General features: G+C 39.4%; 1 protein-coding gene across 22 annotated transcripts in view; it reads left to right on the top strand.

Moving 5' to 3' along the window:
* LMNTD1 (lamin tail domain containing 1) overlaps positions 1-18,928 on the top strand; it is a 480,744-nt gene that overhangs the window by 444,880 nt on the left and 16,936 nt on the right. For 21 of the 22 annotated variants that reach the window (XM_070453810.1, XM_070453812.1, XM_070453817.1 and 18 more), the window contains 4 exons: positions 6,380-6,566; positions 8,147-8,266; positions 14,391-14,605; positions 15,548-15,713. In XM_070453810.1, the coding sequence (XP_070309911.1) occupies positions 6,380-6,566; positions 8,147-8,266; positions 14,391-14,605; positions 15,548-15,713 (688 nt within the window). The remainder of the gene's footprint in view (positions 1-6,379; positions 6,567-8,146; positions 8,267-14,390; positions 14,606-15,547; positions 15,714-18,928) is intronic. The other variant, XM_070453820.1, reaches the window with a different exon arrangement.

The raw sequence follows: 18,928 nt of genomic DNA, 5'->3' as shown, positions 1-18,928 counted from the left end.
CTTTTACATAATTGCTGACATGTAGATAATCTCTAATGTATACATAATATTTAAATTATGAGTAATGTTGATAATGCCATTTATCATGCTTTAAAAATAGTACACAAAAATGTTGTCACCTTATGTATTTACACCTTTCATACAGAGAGTGACCATATTCAGCCTTTTTGGTTAAGTGCCACATCCAGAGACTCATGGCAGTATGTTACATCACAGATTAAAGCAAAATCAAACAAAAAAAACCCCCACCCTGTTAATTTAGTTTAATTTGAAACTGTATATAGTATTATATATTTGCTAGGAATTTGATATTTGGAGAGAAGAAAGTATAGCTGACCCTTCATATGGAAAATATTTGAAAAAAAATTCCATGAAATTCCAAAAATCAAAACTTGAATTTGCCACTCATCTTCAACTACTTATATAGCACTTACATTATATTTGGACTTCTCTGGTGCATTAGACAGTAAAGAATCTGCCTGCAATGCAGGAGACACAGGTTTGATCCCTGGGTGAGGAAGATCCCCTGGAGAAGAAAATAGCAATCCACTCCAGAATTCTTGCCTGGAGAATTCCATGGACAGAGGAACCTGGCAGGCTCCAATCCACGGGGTCGCAAAGAGTTGGACTGAGTGACTAACACTACTACTAATTTGGGCCAAAGCTTAGTGTCAAATTATTTTACACCCTGATTGGGTTAAAGCAATTTCCCCCCAATGTCGATGGCTGCCAGGAGCTAAAGTAAATCCTCTGTGGACTGAGAAAACACTATACATACCTTTATATTACCTCTACAAAGTTTAATATATTATATTGATACTAGGCACTAAGTCAAACATAACAAGATATACAAGCAGTAAAACTTGACCTAAAGCTAAGATTAAAGATGAACAGAAAAAACAGGCCTAGGTGATCCAGATACTATGGTTATCTGATAGGGATTTTTAAATAACATTGACTGAAATAGTCAAGAAATTAAGTGGCAGGATAGACATTTGTAGCATAGAATTGGAAACTAAAAGAATCAATAGGAAATTCTAGAAGTAAAATAAATCCAATAACAGAAATTACTATATCAAAAGTATATGAGTTTAACACAAATTTGATGCAGCAGAAGAGAGAATTATTGAACTGGAACATTCTCAGAAAAAAACATCGAGACTGAATTATAGAGAACAAAGAGATTAGGGGAAAAAAACAAAAAATAAAACTAAGCATAACAAATCAGGCCAATTAGATTTTAAAAAATCTAAATTTTGCAATTGAAGTCATTAAGAAGAGGTTGAGGTAGAACAGTACTGGTGGGAGCACAGCAGAGAAGTTGCCCTAAAATAAAAAACATCAAGCCGCAGATATAAGCAGCACTACCTACTCCTAGCAAGAGAGAAGATGGGGGGGGGGGGGGGGGATGGAAGCAGGGGGTAGATAAACCCTAGGTATATTGTAGAAAAACTTCTCAAACAGAAGAAGTAAGGAAAATCTTACAGAGTCAGAGGAAAAGGACACTTATCTTCAAAGGAATAACAAAAAAAGGTTGATTGTTGGTTTATCAACAGAAAAATACAAGACAGAAGACACTAAAATAAATCTCTCGTGAAGGTTTTAGGACCAAAACTTGCAAGCCTTAGCACAATGATTTTAAACTTCGTAAGTGTATGTTAGTTTTCTTTTGCTGTCATAACAAATTATTACCAACATAGCAACTTAACGTGGATAATACCCAATTATTACACACAGTTCTTCTTCTGAAAATGTGTGTATACTTAAATGCTATGCTATAAATCAATCATAAAAATAGAAAACATCTCTATTGAAATGAACAAAATTTTATGAAAAGACAATTTTCAGAAGAAAACTGAGTAGCCAATAAGTAGCTTATTCAACTGAATTCAATTGATTTCCATCAGGGGAAATCAATTTAAAATAACAGTGAGATTTTTTTGTGCCCGTGATACTGAAAGTATTAAGAAATCTGAAAATTTCAAGTGTTAGGGAGCAAGAAGAGGGAATAGAACACGCATAGGCAATGAGTAAGCATGCAATGACATAAATTATTACAAGTATTGTGAGAAATTCTTGGGGTTACAGTTTAAGCAAAATAGGAAATAGGGAAGAAAGAAACTAAAGACGCTAATAGATTACTTAGGACCTTATTTCCATGCTGTAACACTGGTGTTTTCCCTAGAAAGAAATGGTCAGACTTTGAAGGATTTACTCTTGTATGTACAAAGATTGGTCTAGAAGCAAAATGTTGAATGGTTAGGAGGGATGGGAGCAAGACTGAAGAAACCAGTTGGGACATCATTACAATATGACACAGAAGTAATGAGAACATAATGAGGACAGCAGCAGTGAGGATGGAAAAAAGGAAATATATAGAGAAGATACTAAAGAATAATACTAACAGAATGTTGTCACAGATAAGGCAAGAAGGATAAGAGACCAGGATAGTAACAGAAGTCTCAGGCATGGCTGATGGGATGAATAATGATGAAACTCACTGGAGTAGGGTTCCTACTTTTCTAAAATGATGAGTTCAGTCTGGGGCATGTTGGTTTAGAGGTTCCTTTGGTGTCTTCTCTTCTTTGGGGTCAGTTGTTTCTGTGGATCTGAAGCTCAGCAGATTTAGATTTAGCAGTCATCAGTGTGTTAATGTTACTGAAAGCCCTGTTCATGTGTGATATCTCTTGTATAGAGTGTGATGGAATAAGAGGATCAGAACCCCAGGGACTAACATCTGAGAGATGGGTGAAGGAAGAGAAATCTGAAAAAGAGACTAAAAAGGAACAACCAGACTGGTAGAAGGAAAATAGTGACCTTGGGGAAACATGGCGAATAGAGACAATCTGGCAGAGGCAAATACCACAGAGACATTAAGACAGAGATTGAGTTGGTGGGAATGTAAATTTAGCCACCATAGGAAACAGTGTGGAAGTCCCTCAAAAAATTAAAAACAGAACTATCATATAATCCAGCAGTTCCCCTTTTGTATATTTATCCAAAGAAAGCAAAACCTCTAATTCGAAAAAGTATATGCACCACCATGTTCATTGCAGTATTGTTTACAATAGCCAGGAAACTAGAAACAACTTAAGTGTCCATCAATGGATGAGTAAATAAATGAGTAAATAAAATGAATCAGTAGTAGTAGTAGCAAATAAAATAAATAAAATGAATGAGTAAATAAAATGTGGTATAAATATAAAATGCTATATTATTCAGCTATTAAAAAATTAAATTTTGCCATTTGCAACAACATGGATGGGTATTATGGGCATTATGCTAAGTAGAGTAAGCCAGAGAAAGACAAATACCATATGATCTCACTTACCAATGAAACCTAAAAAAAAAAAGAACTGATAGAGAGAATAGATTGGTTGCCAAAAGCAGGAGTAGTGGGTGACAAAATGGGGAAAGGAGGGCCACAAATTTCCATTCATAAAACAAATAAGTCATGGGAATATAATGTACAGCATGGTGACAATAGTCAATATTCAGTAACACTGTATTGTATCAAAAGTTTTTAAGAGAGTAGATCTTAAAAGTTTTTATCACAAGAAAAAGAATTGTAGCTATATATGGTGATCAACATTAACTAGACTTATCGTGATCATTTTGCCTTTATGTACAAATATTGAATCATGTTGTATACCCAAAATTAATATAATGTTATATGTCAATTATACCTCAATTTTAAAAAAGACAGACTGAAAAATTACTACTTAGTTCACCAACTGAGAAGGCATTGATCATCTTGTTCTAAGGCAGAAATACACTGTTGTGGGTTGAGGAAGTGAGTAAGAGATGAATTCGTGACGTCGTCTTTCCTAAGGCTGGGTTGTGATGGCAGTGTGAAGTGGAAGAGGATGGTGAGAATTGTGTTTTTCTGTGTCGAATGGTGTAGCACTTGGCAGATATGTACATACTTGGGGGGAGAGAGCCAGTTTGAGGGAGAGGTTAGTGTCAAAGGAAGAGAAGGAATGGGACTGAAACACCAAAGCAGCCGGAGGCGGTGGCAAGCCAAGTTTCACTTCCGATGGAGAAGGGTTCCTCCTGCACTGAAGAGGTGGCTGGGAGGAAGAGGTCCCTGTGGGCAGGAGTGAACCTCTTTCTAAGGCGAAAGCGGAAAACACACTTCTCTCTGCTGGCCCTATCTTCTTAGATCATTTTCTGGCAGTAAAGCTGGAGACATGAGGCCGGGATTTGAACGTTGTTCAAGGAATGACAGAATGTGATGGCTCAGTTCACAATCACAATTTGCTGCCCATGACTAAGGAGCCAGGTGTGGTTGGAGACCACTGATTCATCTGGTGTCAGTAATCTGTGCTCGTGTGTGTGTGTGTGTTCTAACAGTGCTCAACCATCACGTTGTATGCAAGATTTGAAAATTTTGAATGATTTGACCAAACCTCTTTGAGAATTTACTAGCTGAAAAAGAAGAACGAACACTAACATTTATTGAATGACCTTAGACATGGTAATTGATGTCTCTAAATCTGTTTGCTTATCTATGTGCGTGCATGCTAAGTCACTTCAGTCGTGTCCGACTTTTTTCAACCCTATGGACTATAGCCCACCAGGCTCCCCTGTCCATGGGATTCTCCAGGCAAGAATACTGGAGTGAGTTGCCATTTCCTCCTCCAGAGAATCTTCCCAACCAAGGGATTGAACCCATGTCTCTTATATGTCTCCTGCATTGGCAGGCAGGTTCTTTACCACTAGTGCCACCTGGGAAGTCCCTTCCTTATCCATAAAGTGGGACTAAAAATAGCACCTATCTCACTGGGTTGTTGTGAGGATTAAATGAGATTGCAGTATTTCTCAAATTTTTGACAGTCATCTTCAATAAGAAATATGTAGCCTTATTGTGACAATTAAATGAGTAAGTACCAGTACACAATACCTTCACCAAAATACATGTTTCCAAAGTCAGAATTTGGAGGACTTTAAGAAAGTAATATAGTGACTAGAACACATATGACATAACCCCCCAAGAGGGCTGAGAGAAGTATCCAAAACCAAGCAGTAATCTTTCCACAGTCAAACTGATGAGTAGTCACACAAAGCATGAATGGAGACTATAACAAACCTTGCCTCAGTTTCAGATCAGATTCTGCCATTAAAGGAATTCAGTCAAATTTTGCTTTAAATATTTTTTTGGGTTTTTTTTTTTTTGAAGAAAACTTTTGGTATTTCAGATAGCTTTGGATTTTCAAATTATGGGAATGAAATTATAGCTATATAGAAATATAATATTTTAAAAGTCCCTGGCATGTCATAAGTATGGTTCATATTATTGGTTTCATTTTAAAAATGACGACCCTAACCCACCAAAGGAAACTCATGATGTACTAATAGGCTGTGACCCACACTTTGAAAAATGCTTATATATAAATGGTTACCCTGGTCCCTGGTACATGCTAAGATCTCAACATGTATTAGAAAAAATACCATCTTATATTTATATATTGTTTTAAGTTTGCAGAATTCTTTTAAGCACAGAGTTGCTATTCATGTTCACAGTAACTTTATCAGAAATAAAATAGTTTAACTTTCCTCTTGACCTACCTGAGAGTTTTATGTCTCAGTGGTTTTGTGAAGAACAGTAAGAAATTTAAATAATAATAATTACACCTCCCTATGGCATCTTTGGACTTCGTAGGTAGCACTAGTGGTAAAGAACTTATCTGCCAGTGAAGGAGACTTAATGAGATGCAGGTTCGATCCCTGGGTCAGGAAGATCTCCTGGAGGAGGACATGGCAACCCACTCCAGTATTCTTGCCTGGAGAGTCCCATGGACAGAGAAGCCTGGTGGGCTACAGTCCATAGCATCACATAGTCAGGCATGACTGAAGCAACTTAGCATGGCACAGCATGGCATCTTTAGGGCTTCCCTGGTGGCCCAGTGGTTAAGAATCTGCCTTGCAATGCAGGAGACACAGGTTTGACCCTGGGTCAGGAAGATCCTTTGGAGAAGGAAATAGCAACCCACTCTAGCATTCTTAAAATCCCATGGGCAAAGATGGTGGGACAGAAGAATCCCATGGGCTACATCCATCCATGTCCAGAAAGAGATGGACATGACTTAGCAACTAAACACCAACAATGCCATCTTTACCTTGATACCTGAAGTAGTTTTTAAACTTTTCTTGAAGTATTTTATGTAAAAATAATTCTTTTCCACAGATAAACGTGGAGAACTAAGAAATCACACCATTTGCTTAGGGCACTGAATACACTATTTCTACATGGAATTTGTCCAACAGATTACACTGCTCAGCAACAACTTCCAAAGCATATTTATTTTTCTGTTCTTAAAGTGAGCTAAAGACCGGCTCCTCTGAATGCAATTTATAATCTTTGCATTTTATTTGCTAGTGCTCTTGGAGACATTAAAATAGCTGAGGTGAATGTCAAGGGTTTATTCGTGAAGCTCATTAACTCTTCTCCCGACAAAGAGCTGGAAATTGGAAATCATACGCTCCAACAAAATGTGGATGGACGAGCAGTCTCTCTCTACCGATTCCTTCCTGGTATCATAATGCAGGCCAATTCCACAGTAACAGTGAGTATAATATATAAATACTATGAACTAGAATTGTACAGGAAAAACTTCATTTCCCCAGTCAGACTGTGGTTAGAACTGGTGGTTTCTTTGATCTTTCTGTTAACTGTGATTTTTGGGTTGTTGTTAGTTAATTGTGTCACTTTGTCCGTCTCTGAAAATAAATTCTCATAATTAAATTTCTGTAGCTTTTTCAATTTGGCGTACAATACTTTGTATTTTAATGCTGTAACTATCAAAATGAAATATCTAATTTCTTAAAACTAAGCAGCATAGTTTTTAAAAGAAAGGAAAGAGAAGGTTTGCTCAGGTGATGCTAAAGAGCTCCTCCCTCTTTCTCAGGCATCCCTCTAAACTACATACACTAGCTTTGCAGTTATACTACTTGACGTTACAGATTATTGTTGTTGTTCAGTCGTTAAGTCATGTCTGACTCTTTGTGACCCCATGGACTGCAGCACACCAGGCCTCCCTGCCCCTCACTATTTCCCGGAGTTCACCCAAGTTTGTGTCCATTCAATCGGTGATGCCATCCAACCATCTCATTCTCTGCCAGCCCCTTTTCCTTTTGCTTTCAATCTTCCCCCAGCATCAGGGTCTTTTTCAATGAGTCGGCTCTTCGAATCAGGTGGCCAAAGTATTGGAAATTCAGCTTCAGCATCAGTCTTTCCAACAAGTATTCAGGGCTGATCTCCCTTAGGATTGACTGATTTGGATGTCAGTATATTTTAAAGACCTCTGGGACTCCCCTGGAGGTCTAGTAGTTAAGACTTCACCTTCCGATGCAGGGGGTGTGGGTTCAATCCCTCATCGGGAAGCTAAGATCCCACATACCTTGAAGCCAAAAAACCAAAACATGAAACAGAAGCAACATTATGCCAAATTCAATAAAGATTTTTTTTAATCTTAAAAAAATAAGCTCACCTGTTTAAAAGATGTGTTGCAATAACTCTTTTTTTTTTATTTCATGCTCAAAACATATTTATTTATTTTTTTTTCCATTTATTTTTATTAGTTGGAGGCTAATTACTTTACATCATTGTAGTGGTTTTTGTCATACATTGAAATGAATTAGCCATGGATTTACATATATTCCCCATCCCGGTCCCCCCTCCCACCTCCCTCTCCCTCCGATCCCTCTGGGTCTTCCCAGTGCACCAGGCCCGAGCACTTGTCTCATGCACCCAACCTGGGCTGGTGATCTGTTTCACCCTAGATAATATACATGTTTCGATGCTGTTCTCCTGAAACATCCCACCCTCGCCTTCTCCCAGAGTCCACAAGTCTGTTCTATACATCTGAGTCTCTTTTTCTGTTTTGTATATAGGGTTATCGTTACCATCTTTCTAAATTCCATATGTATGTGTTAGTATACTGTAATGGTCTTTATCTTTCTGGCTTACTTCGCTCTGTATAATGGGCTCCAGTTTTATCCATCTCATTAGAACTGATTCAAATGAATTCTTTTTAATGGCTGAGTAATAGTCCATGGTGTATATGTACCACAGCTTCCTCATCCATTTGATAAAACTACATTGAGCTCCACTGGCAATTGTCATTAACAAAATCTTTTCTTACAGGTCTGGACAGCAGCATCTGAAGTAAAGCATCAGTCACCATCTGATTTTCTTTGGAAGGAACAAGACAGGTTTAACACAGCCCCAAACTGTACAACAATCCTGTGCAAACCTAACGGTGAAGTCAGTGTCCAGTCCTTAATAATGGTCTTTAATAAGAACGGATAGCTCTGCGTGTGTCCCCCTTTCCCCTCTTAGCTTGCTCAATGAGTTTTTCTTCCTTAAAAGCTTGGAAAGAACCATCACTAACTGTCATAACATGTCAGGCAAATCAGTAGCAGCCTCTCTTCAGTGCCAAAGAGGTGCTTACAGTTTGGCAAAGATAATTTTGATATCCTGTATTTCTAGAAGTGACTTCAAGTTTCAGAATCAAGCATGGATTTTATTTATGGCATTTAGCCTTCTCCTGAAGAGAAGGATGAGAAAGGAAGGAACTACATGTGGGCTTTTTTCTATTAGTTTCTTCATTTCTCAATTGCTTGTTGAGCCCTGGGAATAGGGCTGTGATAAGTGTGATAAATGTTGGGAATATAATACAGGTCAAGATTCCTATTCTCAGAGGACTATAGGCTCTAACTTGTAGAGACTATATACTTTATTCGGGCTTCCCAGGTGGCGCTATTGATAAACAATCTGCCTGACAATGCAGGAGACGCAAGAGATGCTAATTCAATCCCTGGGTGGAGAAGATCTGCTGGAGGAGGAAATGGCAACCCACTCCCAGTATTCTTGCTTGGAAAATCCCATGGACACAGGAGTCCACTGGGTAGCAAGGAGTTGGTCATGACTGAGTGACTAAGCGCACACACATTATACTTTATTCACTGTAAAATTAAGTCTACTAGAAATAACTCTATGATTCAGGAGGGAGGGGATATATGTATACCTATGGCTGATTCGTGTTGAGGTTTGACAGAAAGCAAAATTCTGTAAAGCAATTATCCTTCAATTAAAAAAGCCTAAGTTACTATGTCCTATAATTACTAATTCACACAATATATTGATCAAAATCTATTTCTGAGTTTCTTTCTTGCTGCATTATACCTGACTATCCCTTCAGGGTTCAGTTCGGTTCAGTTCAGTCACTCAGTCGTGTCTGACTCTTTGTGACCCCATGAATCACAGCAGGCCTCCCTGTCCATCACCAACTCCCAGAGTTTACTCAAACTCATGCCCATCGAGTCAGTGATGCCATCCAGCTATCTCATCCTCTGTCGTCCCCTTCTCCTCCTGCCCCCAATCCGTCCCAGCATCAGGGTCTTTTCCAATGAGTCAGCTCTTCACATGAGGTGGCATGAGGTGGCCAAAGTACTGGAGTTTCAGTTTCAGCATCTGTCCTTCCAATGAATACCAGGGCATCCTTTAGAATGGACTGGTTGAATCTCCTTGTAGTCCAAGGGACTCTCAAGAGTCTTCTCCAATACCATAATTCAAAAGCATCAATTTTGGGGGGCTCAGCTTTTTTCACAGTCCAACTCTCACATCCATACATGACCACTGGTAAAACCATAGCCTTGACTAGACGGACCTTTGTTGGCAAAGTAATGTCTCTGCTTTTTAATATACTGTCTAGGTTGGTCATAACTTTCCTTCCAAGGAGTAAGCATCTTTTAATTTCATGGCTGCAATCACTATCTGCAGTGATTTTGGAGCCCCCAAAAATCAAGTCTGTCACTGTTTCCCCATCTATTTGCCATGAAGTGATGGGACCGGATGCCATGATCTTAGTTTTCTGAATGTTGAACTTTAAGTCAACTTTTTCACTCTCCTCTTTTACTTTCATCAAGAGGCTTTTTAGTTCATCTTCATTTTCTGCCATAAGGGTGGTGTCATCTGCATATCTGAGGTTATTGATATTTCTCCCGGCAATCTTGATTCCAGCTTGTGCTTCTTCCAGCCCAGTATTTCTCATGATGTACTCTGCATATAAGTTAAATAAATCCCTTCAGGGTAGATCTTGCTAATTAATTAAGAGCCATTTAATGTCTTTCTATGAGAACACAGAGTTAGCGTTAGATGGAGTGAACACTCTTTAGACGTAATTTGCAGGCTTTACTCACTTATTGTCTCATATTTCTATGGGCACAAACTGAATTCTATAATACTTCCAGTAGTTGTCACTGACAGGGAAAATAAGATTATGTCATCTAAGTTATTTACTCAGCCTCATAAGAAATCATTAGCAGAACTCAGGTTAGGATTAAGGCATTCTTGTTTCAGACCTTTCACCACATTTATCCACCCATTTAGCCATTATGCAAACATTTTGGTGTTCCCTGGTAGCTCAAGACGGTAAAGAATCTTTCTGCAATGCGGGAGACATGGGTTTGATCCCTGGGCCGGGAAGATCCCCTGGAGGAGGACATGGCAACCCACTCCAGTATTCTTGCCTGGAGAATCCCGTGGAGAGAGAAGCCTGGCGGGCTACAGTCCACAGGGTCACAAAGAGTCAGACACTTTGTGTATACAGTGTCCCAGGCACTGGGTATTGAACCAGACAGACAAGGTCCCTGAGCTCCTGGAAGGCACATTTTAGTGAACTGTCCCTCCTTGCCACTGAATTACACTTGGCATTTTGAGTTTTCCTTTTACTGATTGGTTTGATCTACTTGGCACATATAGGCTCAGACAATTTCTTCAGGGTGATGTAAACACAAGTAATTTTGTCTGCTAGTATAAGAGTGAAACTGGTGGATTCATACAGGAAATGTTTACATATATTTATTATCTGCCAAGCTTTGTGCTAGAAGCTGGGAAACAAACATAATTGTTGCATGATTCTTGTCCTCAGAAAACTCATGAGTCTGGTAGTAAAAATTGATATGTAACAATAAATAATTGTATTACTGTGAAACAATGCTTTAGTAGAAGTTGGTTCACAGAGTGTGGCAACTCAGATTAGAGAATTCAGCCCTGTAAAGGAGAGCATCAAGAAAAACATGAGAGCTTAAAGCACTTGATTTGAGTCTGCAGATGAGAGACGTTCACCCAGTTGACTTGAATCATAGTGTATTGCCCCTTTCCTCCTCTCTAACTCACACTTCCCCGTGGCCTCTCATTTTCCAGTACTTCATTGCTCCCTCAAGCCATGGGGCCTTTGCATATGCTTTTGCCTCTCCATAGACTCTTTCTTTCTTCCTCTACTTACCTATTAATTCCTACTCACCCTTCAGGCTTCAGCTCAGACTTTTTTTTTTAAGGTCACATCCTATTGGAATTTCCACCCCATGGTAAAGCAATCAGCATTGTTTAATTCAAATAGAAAATGTTTCCATTAAATACACTGAGGTGTGACATTGTCAATCTAAAAACCCTAATATAAGCACAAAATACTCCCCCCTTTTTTTAAACAACAATTAATTCCTGTTCTCACCTCAGTGATATTGGATCTCACTATCTGCAGTTGCCAGACAAATTTTCCTTGAAATGATAGGTTGCTACATTCCCATAGACATGCTGAAAAACAAACAGATCCAAGCTTTCTTTGCAATCCTGGAATTGTTTTCTGTTGATATAACTTGTGTGTTGAAAATAATTCATATCTTGTGGGGGAAGTTACGGAACCTAAAATCTGACTAAAAAAATAGTAGACAATGACATAGATTAGAATAGGTCCTGAGTCTGGACTTGAAAAATACTTAAAAAAAAAAAAAAGTGTGGCAAAGAGAGGTTATATGGTTGTTCAGTCACTAAGTCGTGTCCAACTCTAAAAATAGAAACCTAAAATAAAGTATGACAGACTACTTTTTTGGCTCATCACTAACTTGACAATGGTTAATATTCAATCAGATACAAACCATTCTGGTGTAATATAAAGGTAGACTTAGTCCTGCTCTGTCATGAGTTTATGTAAGGTTATATAGTACAATCACTATGATTCTATGAGGCTATTGATGTTTAAACAAGGCTAGATTTTTTTCACCAACCACATTGTTATCCTATATGATTTGTAGCCTCTATGTTACATGTCAAACATTTAATAGGCATCTCATATGACTGAATGCCTTGAATTTTCCCAATACATTGTTCTCAGAGAAAATATGGAGCAGTGAATTCCAGTGCTGTAGCAACTCATCAAGGGCTGTTTATATGTGCATTATCTCCTTTGATTCTCAGATTATTTAATCATTTTACGAAGGAAGAAAATGGGGCTTGGAAAGTTAAATGGCTTTCTCAAGGTCACATGACTGGCAAACTGGCAAAAGTAAAATAAAACCAGACATTCCAACTCCAAAAATTTTTCTGTTAGGTACTAAAAATAGCCCATAAGGTTCATATGGTCAACATTTCAGAAGTGAGATTAAAATATATCATTTATTTGGTCACATTATCATTGTCATTATCAGTAGATATTTTTAAGTCCCTTATAATACAGGAAGAAATAAAATATTGCTCTTGGCTAGGAAAGGCGTACAATCTAATTGAGAGAGGTTTCACTCAAAAGATGATTAACATATTTTCCACAAAAATATCTATTTGAGCTGCAAAAGGGGAGAATCCTTAACTGATGACCTGAACCAAAAGTGGGGTTTCCTGCTGTGATCTATGAATTTAAATTTTTTAAAAAAATCTTTCATCTTTCTCTTTCTTTGCCTAGCTGAACTTGCAGTGTTGTCTTTACGTGTGTTTAACTTATCAAGGCAAACAGAGGGTTTTTCAATGGATACAACATCAATCCAAGCATCTATAATTTTATAAACTAAAAACAGATCACAAGAACAAGTAGATCATTTGGGTACACTGCAGTGCTTAACTTTCTCTGTTGAACAAAGACATAATTATCAGTGCCTACACATGATTTTTCTGAATGATTTTTGCACATATATGTTGTATACGTGCCACATATTCAGGAAACCAAAACAAACTGCCCACCTAGTATTCTAGCTTGGAGAACGTGGTTTCCTCTTCATGTCTTTAGCTTTAACACCCATTTTCCCATCTCAAATAATATATGTATATATTTATATATGTTTGTGTGTGTATATGCTAGTCATTCAGTTGCGTCTGACTCTTTGTGACCCTATAGACTATAGCCCGCCAGGCTCTTCTGTTCATAGAATTCTCCAGGCAAGAATACTACAGTGAGTAGCCATTCCATTCTCCAGGGGTCAAATCCAGGTTTGAAGATGAAACCCTGAATTGTAGGAAGATTCTTTACCATCTAAGGTGGATTCTTTACCATCTGAGCCACTAGGGAAGTCCATATTTACATTTTCTAATATATATTTTATATTTATACTAATTTAACATATAATATATTTAATATTGTTGCTGTTCAGTCACTGAGTCAAGTCTGATGCTTTTACGACCCCATGGACTCTAGCCTTCCTGGCTCCTCTGTCCATGGGATTCTCCAGGCAAGAATACTAGGGTGGGTTGCCACTTTCTTCTCCAAGGGATCTTGCCAACCCAGGGACTGAACCTGTATCTCCTGCCTTGCAGATGGATTCTCTACCACTGAGCCACCAGGCAAGCCCCATATTTAATATATATATATTTATATTACATTTAATTTATATATAAATTATTATATAAATATATGATATACAAAACATAATTAACTATTAAAATTTAACTTATTAATATTTTTTCACAGTTCCTTTTAATTATGAAATTCAGTAGGTTAACTGAATCTTATAACGCCAACATATAGCCACCACCTTCCCCATTTTACATATGAGGACATATTCCAAGGGAGTAAGTGACTAACCTGCCTGAGGAGATGCAGCTTGAAATTTTCAGAGTTGGAAACTAAGGCAGGATGTTTCACTATAGCCTCATTGTGTGTTTCACTAATCATTTCACAGTACATAAATGACATTACAGTTTGACTGAAATTTTATTGCAATAAGTCTGAACTGAAGTGAAGTGAAAGTCGCTCAGTTGTGTCTGACTCTTTGTGACCCCATGTACTATACAGTCCATGGAATTCTCCAGCCCAGAATACTGGAGTAGGTAGCCTTTCCCTTCTCCAGGGTATCTTCCCAACCCAGGGATCAAACCCAGGTCTCCCACGTTTCAGGCAGATTCTTTACCAGCTGAGCCGCAAGGGAAGCCCAAGAATACTGGAGTGGGTAGCCTATCCCTTCTCCAGCAGATCTTCCCGACCCAGGAATCAAACCAGCGTCTCCTGCATTGCAGGCAGATTCTTTACCAACTGAGCTATCTGGGAAGCCCGCAATAAGCCTATGTCATTTAAAAAACCTAACTCAAATAGTATTTAATATTAATGAATCGTTTTTGTTAGGCTGTTGCCTGGTACACTCCCATTCACTGGAAGCAAGCGTGGGAGAAATTAGAGACTGACATCGAATTTGACAGATGCTCAATAATAAGTACAACACCTCAAAGGCACATGTTTCGCTGGCCAGCAGTTGCAACTACAACGAAAGAAAAACGAGATCAGTGTAAGAGAGAGTCCTCGAGATGGCAGGTGGAACAAGTTAAAGCTTCTCTTAAGAGGTGAAAGTTGCTCTTTTTTTTATTGCATTTTTGGCTGTGCGGGGTCACTGTTGCTGCTCAGACTTTTCTCTAGCGGTGGAGGGCGGGGGCTACTCCTTAGTGGTGGTGCCAGGCTTCTCGTGGCGGCGGCTGCTCTTGTTGCAGAGCGCGGGTCCTAGGGCACGTGGGCTTCAGTAGCTGCAGCACATGGCCTCAGTATTTTCTGTTCCCAGGCTCGAGAGCACAGGCTCAATAGTTGTGTCACACTGGCTTAATTGCTCCTTGGCATGGGGCATCTTGCCAGATCAGGGATGGCATCCATGTCCCCTGGATTGGGAGGCAGATTCATTACCACTGAGCCACCAGGGAAGTCTGCTTGATTTTTTTTTAATTGAGTCCTTCCCACAATTAATAAGGGTTGAACAGGTGGGAATGACTGGGTGGCAATGTGATGAACAGATAAATCGATAAAGACAAAAAAAAGCCATCCTCCTATTTTGAATGGGACCATAAAAACCAGAAGAGCTTTTATGTTTTGAAACACAAAAACACAGAGCAAGCAGAGACACACTCATGAGAAAATAAAGGCTGGCAACTTCCTAGTTGATATTAAGACCCCCTTTGGTTGTTTCATTTCATAACAGCCCTGCTGTTAGCAGTCAGGCCAAGGAGCAGTGCAGAGAGGAAGTCATCATGCTTTTCATAGTGCTTAGGTGGAGGAAGATTTGCATCATCTAGAACTTTCATCTTGGATCAAGAGCTGGCTGTGGCTGAAAGTACAGGATTTATGTTATTTATATGTAATCACATGCTGCTGATGTAATAACAGTGCTGCCCACAAGACTGGAAAAGCCATGCTGTCTGATCTTGGAACATGCTTTCACTCTAATGGAGCCTTCATTACTCACATCACTGGATGAAGTGACTTTAGAGTTCAATTTGGGCTCCATTTTTCTTTTACAGAGAAAAAGAAATCCCACCAAGCCTTTTCCCCACTCGCAGCCCATGGTGCCACAGTCCTAATGTCCCTGCACACCCCTACTGTGCCCTGACCAATGCTCACAACACCTCCGTGGCTGAACACTGCTTAAACAGACAGCCCAGGTCAACCCGGACTGATTCAGTCCAGGTAGGTCAAAGGGATATATTCCAGTGGAGAGTAAGTGATGTGTGTGTGTGTGCAGAACTAGTAAAAATGGGTTAAGTAGTAAAAGTCTCTTAAGTGTTAAAAACTATTCGTAGCCTCAAGAATAGAGGGCCTCTAAAGTCAGTACCATGAGGTTGTTGACTTATGTCCATTCGGGTTTTCCATGCAATGGTGTGGAAAAACCCAAATAAACTTTTAGCCAACCTAATACTTCTGCTCTAGCACAGTTTCTGAGTCATCGTTGTTGTTGTTCAGTTGCTAAGTCATGTCTGACTCTTTGAAACCTCATGGACTGCAGCATGCCAGGCTTCCCTCTCCTTCATCATCTTCTGCAATTTGTTCAGATTCATGTCCAGTGAGTGGGTAATGCTATCTATCCATCTCATCCTCTGCTGACCCCTTCTCCTTTGGCCTTCAATCTCTCCCAGCATCAGGGACTTTTTCATTGAGTTGACTCTTTGCATCAGGTGTCTGAATGCATCATCAAAAGAATATCATGAATGACAAGAGGACATAGGATTCTTAAGTGTGGTCGAGAGTATATTTTGTTTCTCATTAGACAGGGTAAATATCAATAACCTCAGATATACCTCTTGATGAAAGTGAAAGAGGAGAGTGAAAAAGTTGGCTTAAAACTCAACCTTCAGAAAACTAAGATCATGGCATCCGGTCCTATCACTTCATGGCAAATAGATGGGGAAACAGTGACTAACTTTATTTTTCTGGGCTCCAAAAGCACTGCAGATGGTGATTGCTGCCATGAAATTAAAAGATGCTTACTCCTTGGAAGAAAAGCTATGACCAACCTAGACAGCATATTAAAAAACAGAGACATTATTTTGCCAACAAAGGTCTGTCTAGTCAAGGCTATGGTTTTTCCAGTGGTCATGTATGGATGTGAGAGTTGGACTATAAAGAAAGCTGAGTGCCAAAGAATTGATGCTTTTGAACTGTGGTGTTGGAGAAGACTCTTGAGAGTCCCTTGGACTGCAAGGAGATCCAACCAGTCTATCCTAAAAGAGATCAGTCCTGGGTGTTCATTGGAAGAACTGATGCTGAAGCTGAAACTCCAATACTTCGGCCACCTGATGTGGAGAGCTGACTCATTTGAAAAGACCCTAATGCTGGGAACGATTGAGGGCAGGAGGAGAAGGGGATGACAGAGGATGAGATGGTTGGATGGCATCACTGACTTGATGGACATGGGTTTGGGTGGACTCCGGGAGTTGGTGATGGACAGGGAGGCCTGGAGTGCTGCGCTTCATGGGGTTGCAAAGAGTCGGACATGACTGAGCAACTGAACTGACTGAGACAGGATAAATGGGTCCTATGAGTTAAGCTGTGCTAAAAAAAGAAAAATCCACTTTTTCTGAACACATTCTAATATTAATCCCAAATTCTTACTCTTTTTGCAACCAGAAATTTCTTATATAAGTCCTTTAGGTAAAGCTTTTAGAGTTGTTGTTATTAGCCCAGGATCTGTTCATGGACTTCAGGAAGTCCACAAATCTGTTAAACTTGGAGAGAGAAAAAAAAAAAAAAAACGTAAGCCTATGTGATGTTTTCTGGCAAGAAAGTTCACAAGGTTCACCAGAGGCTCCCAAATAATTAAGAACTGTTTAGATACGGTGCCAGATCCTAAGCTTTCATATAGCAGCTAAATCCTGGAGGAGTTATAATGATTTACAAACGTATTTAGCAGAAAGATGCTTTTTTAAGTGAAATCTTGGGCAGAATCCCAGTATATGAAATGGATGAAAACAGACCCATCCAAGTTGAAGAAGAGTGATTCCCACTACCCACTACAGCTATCTTCTTCATTTATTTATTCATTTATGTTAATATTTGGCTGTGTTGGGTCTTAGCTGCCGTGCACGGGCTTTCTCTAGTTTCAGTGAATGGGGGCAACTCTCTTATTGTTGTGCTCGGGCTTGTCATTGCAATGGCTCCTCTTGGTGCAGAGCTCGGGCTCTAGGGTGCTCGGGCTCAGTAGTTGTGATGCATGGGCTTAGTGCCCTGTGGCATGTCAGATCTCCCTGGACCAGGGATCGAACCCATGTCCCCTGCATTGGCAGGTGGATTCATTTTTTTTTTTTTTCAGTAGATTTTTTTTTCTCATTTATTTTTATTAGTTGGAGGCTAATTACTTTACAATTTTGTAGTGGTTTTTGTCATACATTGACATGAATCAGCCATGGATTAACATGTATTCCCCATCCCGATCCCCCCTCCCACCTCCCTCTCCACCCGATCCCTCTGGGTCTTCCCAGTGCACCAGGCCCGAGAACTTGTCTCATGCATCCAGCCTGGGCTGGTGATCTGTTTCACTCTAGATAATATGCATGTTTCGATGCTGTTCTCTCGAAACATCCCACCCTCGCCTTCTCCCACAGAGTCCAAAAGTCTGTTCTATACATCTGTGTCTCTTTTTCTGTTTTGCATATAGGGTTATAGTTACCATCTTTCTAAATTCCATATATATGTGTTAGTATACTGTAATGGTTTTTATCTTTCTGACTTACTTCACTTTGTATAATGGGCTCCAGTTTCATCCATCTCATTAGAACTGATTCAAATGAATTCTTTTTAATGGCTGGGTAATATTCCATGGTGTATATGTACCACAGCTTCCTTATCCATTCGTCTGCTGATGGGCATCTAGGTTGCTTCCATGTCCTGGCTATGATAAACAGTGCTGCGATGAACATTGGGGTGCACGTGTCTCTTTCAGATCTGGTTTCCTCGGTATGTATGCCCAGGAGTGGGATTGCTGGGTCATATGGCAATTCTATTTCCAGTTTTTTAAGAAATCTCCACACTGTTTTCCATAGTGGCTGTACTAATTTGCATTCCCACCAACAGTGTAAGAGTGTTCCCTTTTCTCCACACCCTCTCCAGCATTTATTGCTTGTAGACTTTTGGATAGCAGCCATCCTGACTGGCGTGTCATGGTACCTCATTGTGGTTTTGATTTGGATTTCTCTGATAATGAGTGATGTTGAGCATCTTTTCATGTGTTTGTTAGCCATCTGTATGTCTTCTTTGGAGAAATGTCTGTTTAGTTCTTTAGCCCATTTTTTGATTGGGTCATTTATTTTTCTGGAATTGAGCTGCAGGAGTTGCTTGTATATTTTTGAGATTAATCCTTTGTCTGTTGCTTCGTTTGCTATTATTTTCTCCCAATCTGAGGCTGTCTT

Source organism: Odocoileus virginianus, chromosome 23 (assembly GCF_023699985.2).
Source record: "Odocoileus virginianus isolate 20LAN1187 ecotype Illinois chromosome 23, Ovbor_1.2, whole genome shotgun sequence".
Taxonomy (NCBI): domain Eukaryota; kingdom Metazoa; phylum Chordata; class Mammalia; order Artiodactyla; family Cervidae; genus Odocoileus; species Odocoileus virginianus.
The sequence above is the reverse complement of the archived record's forward strand: the minus strand, read 5'-3'. Positions and strand labels throughout refer to the sequence as shown.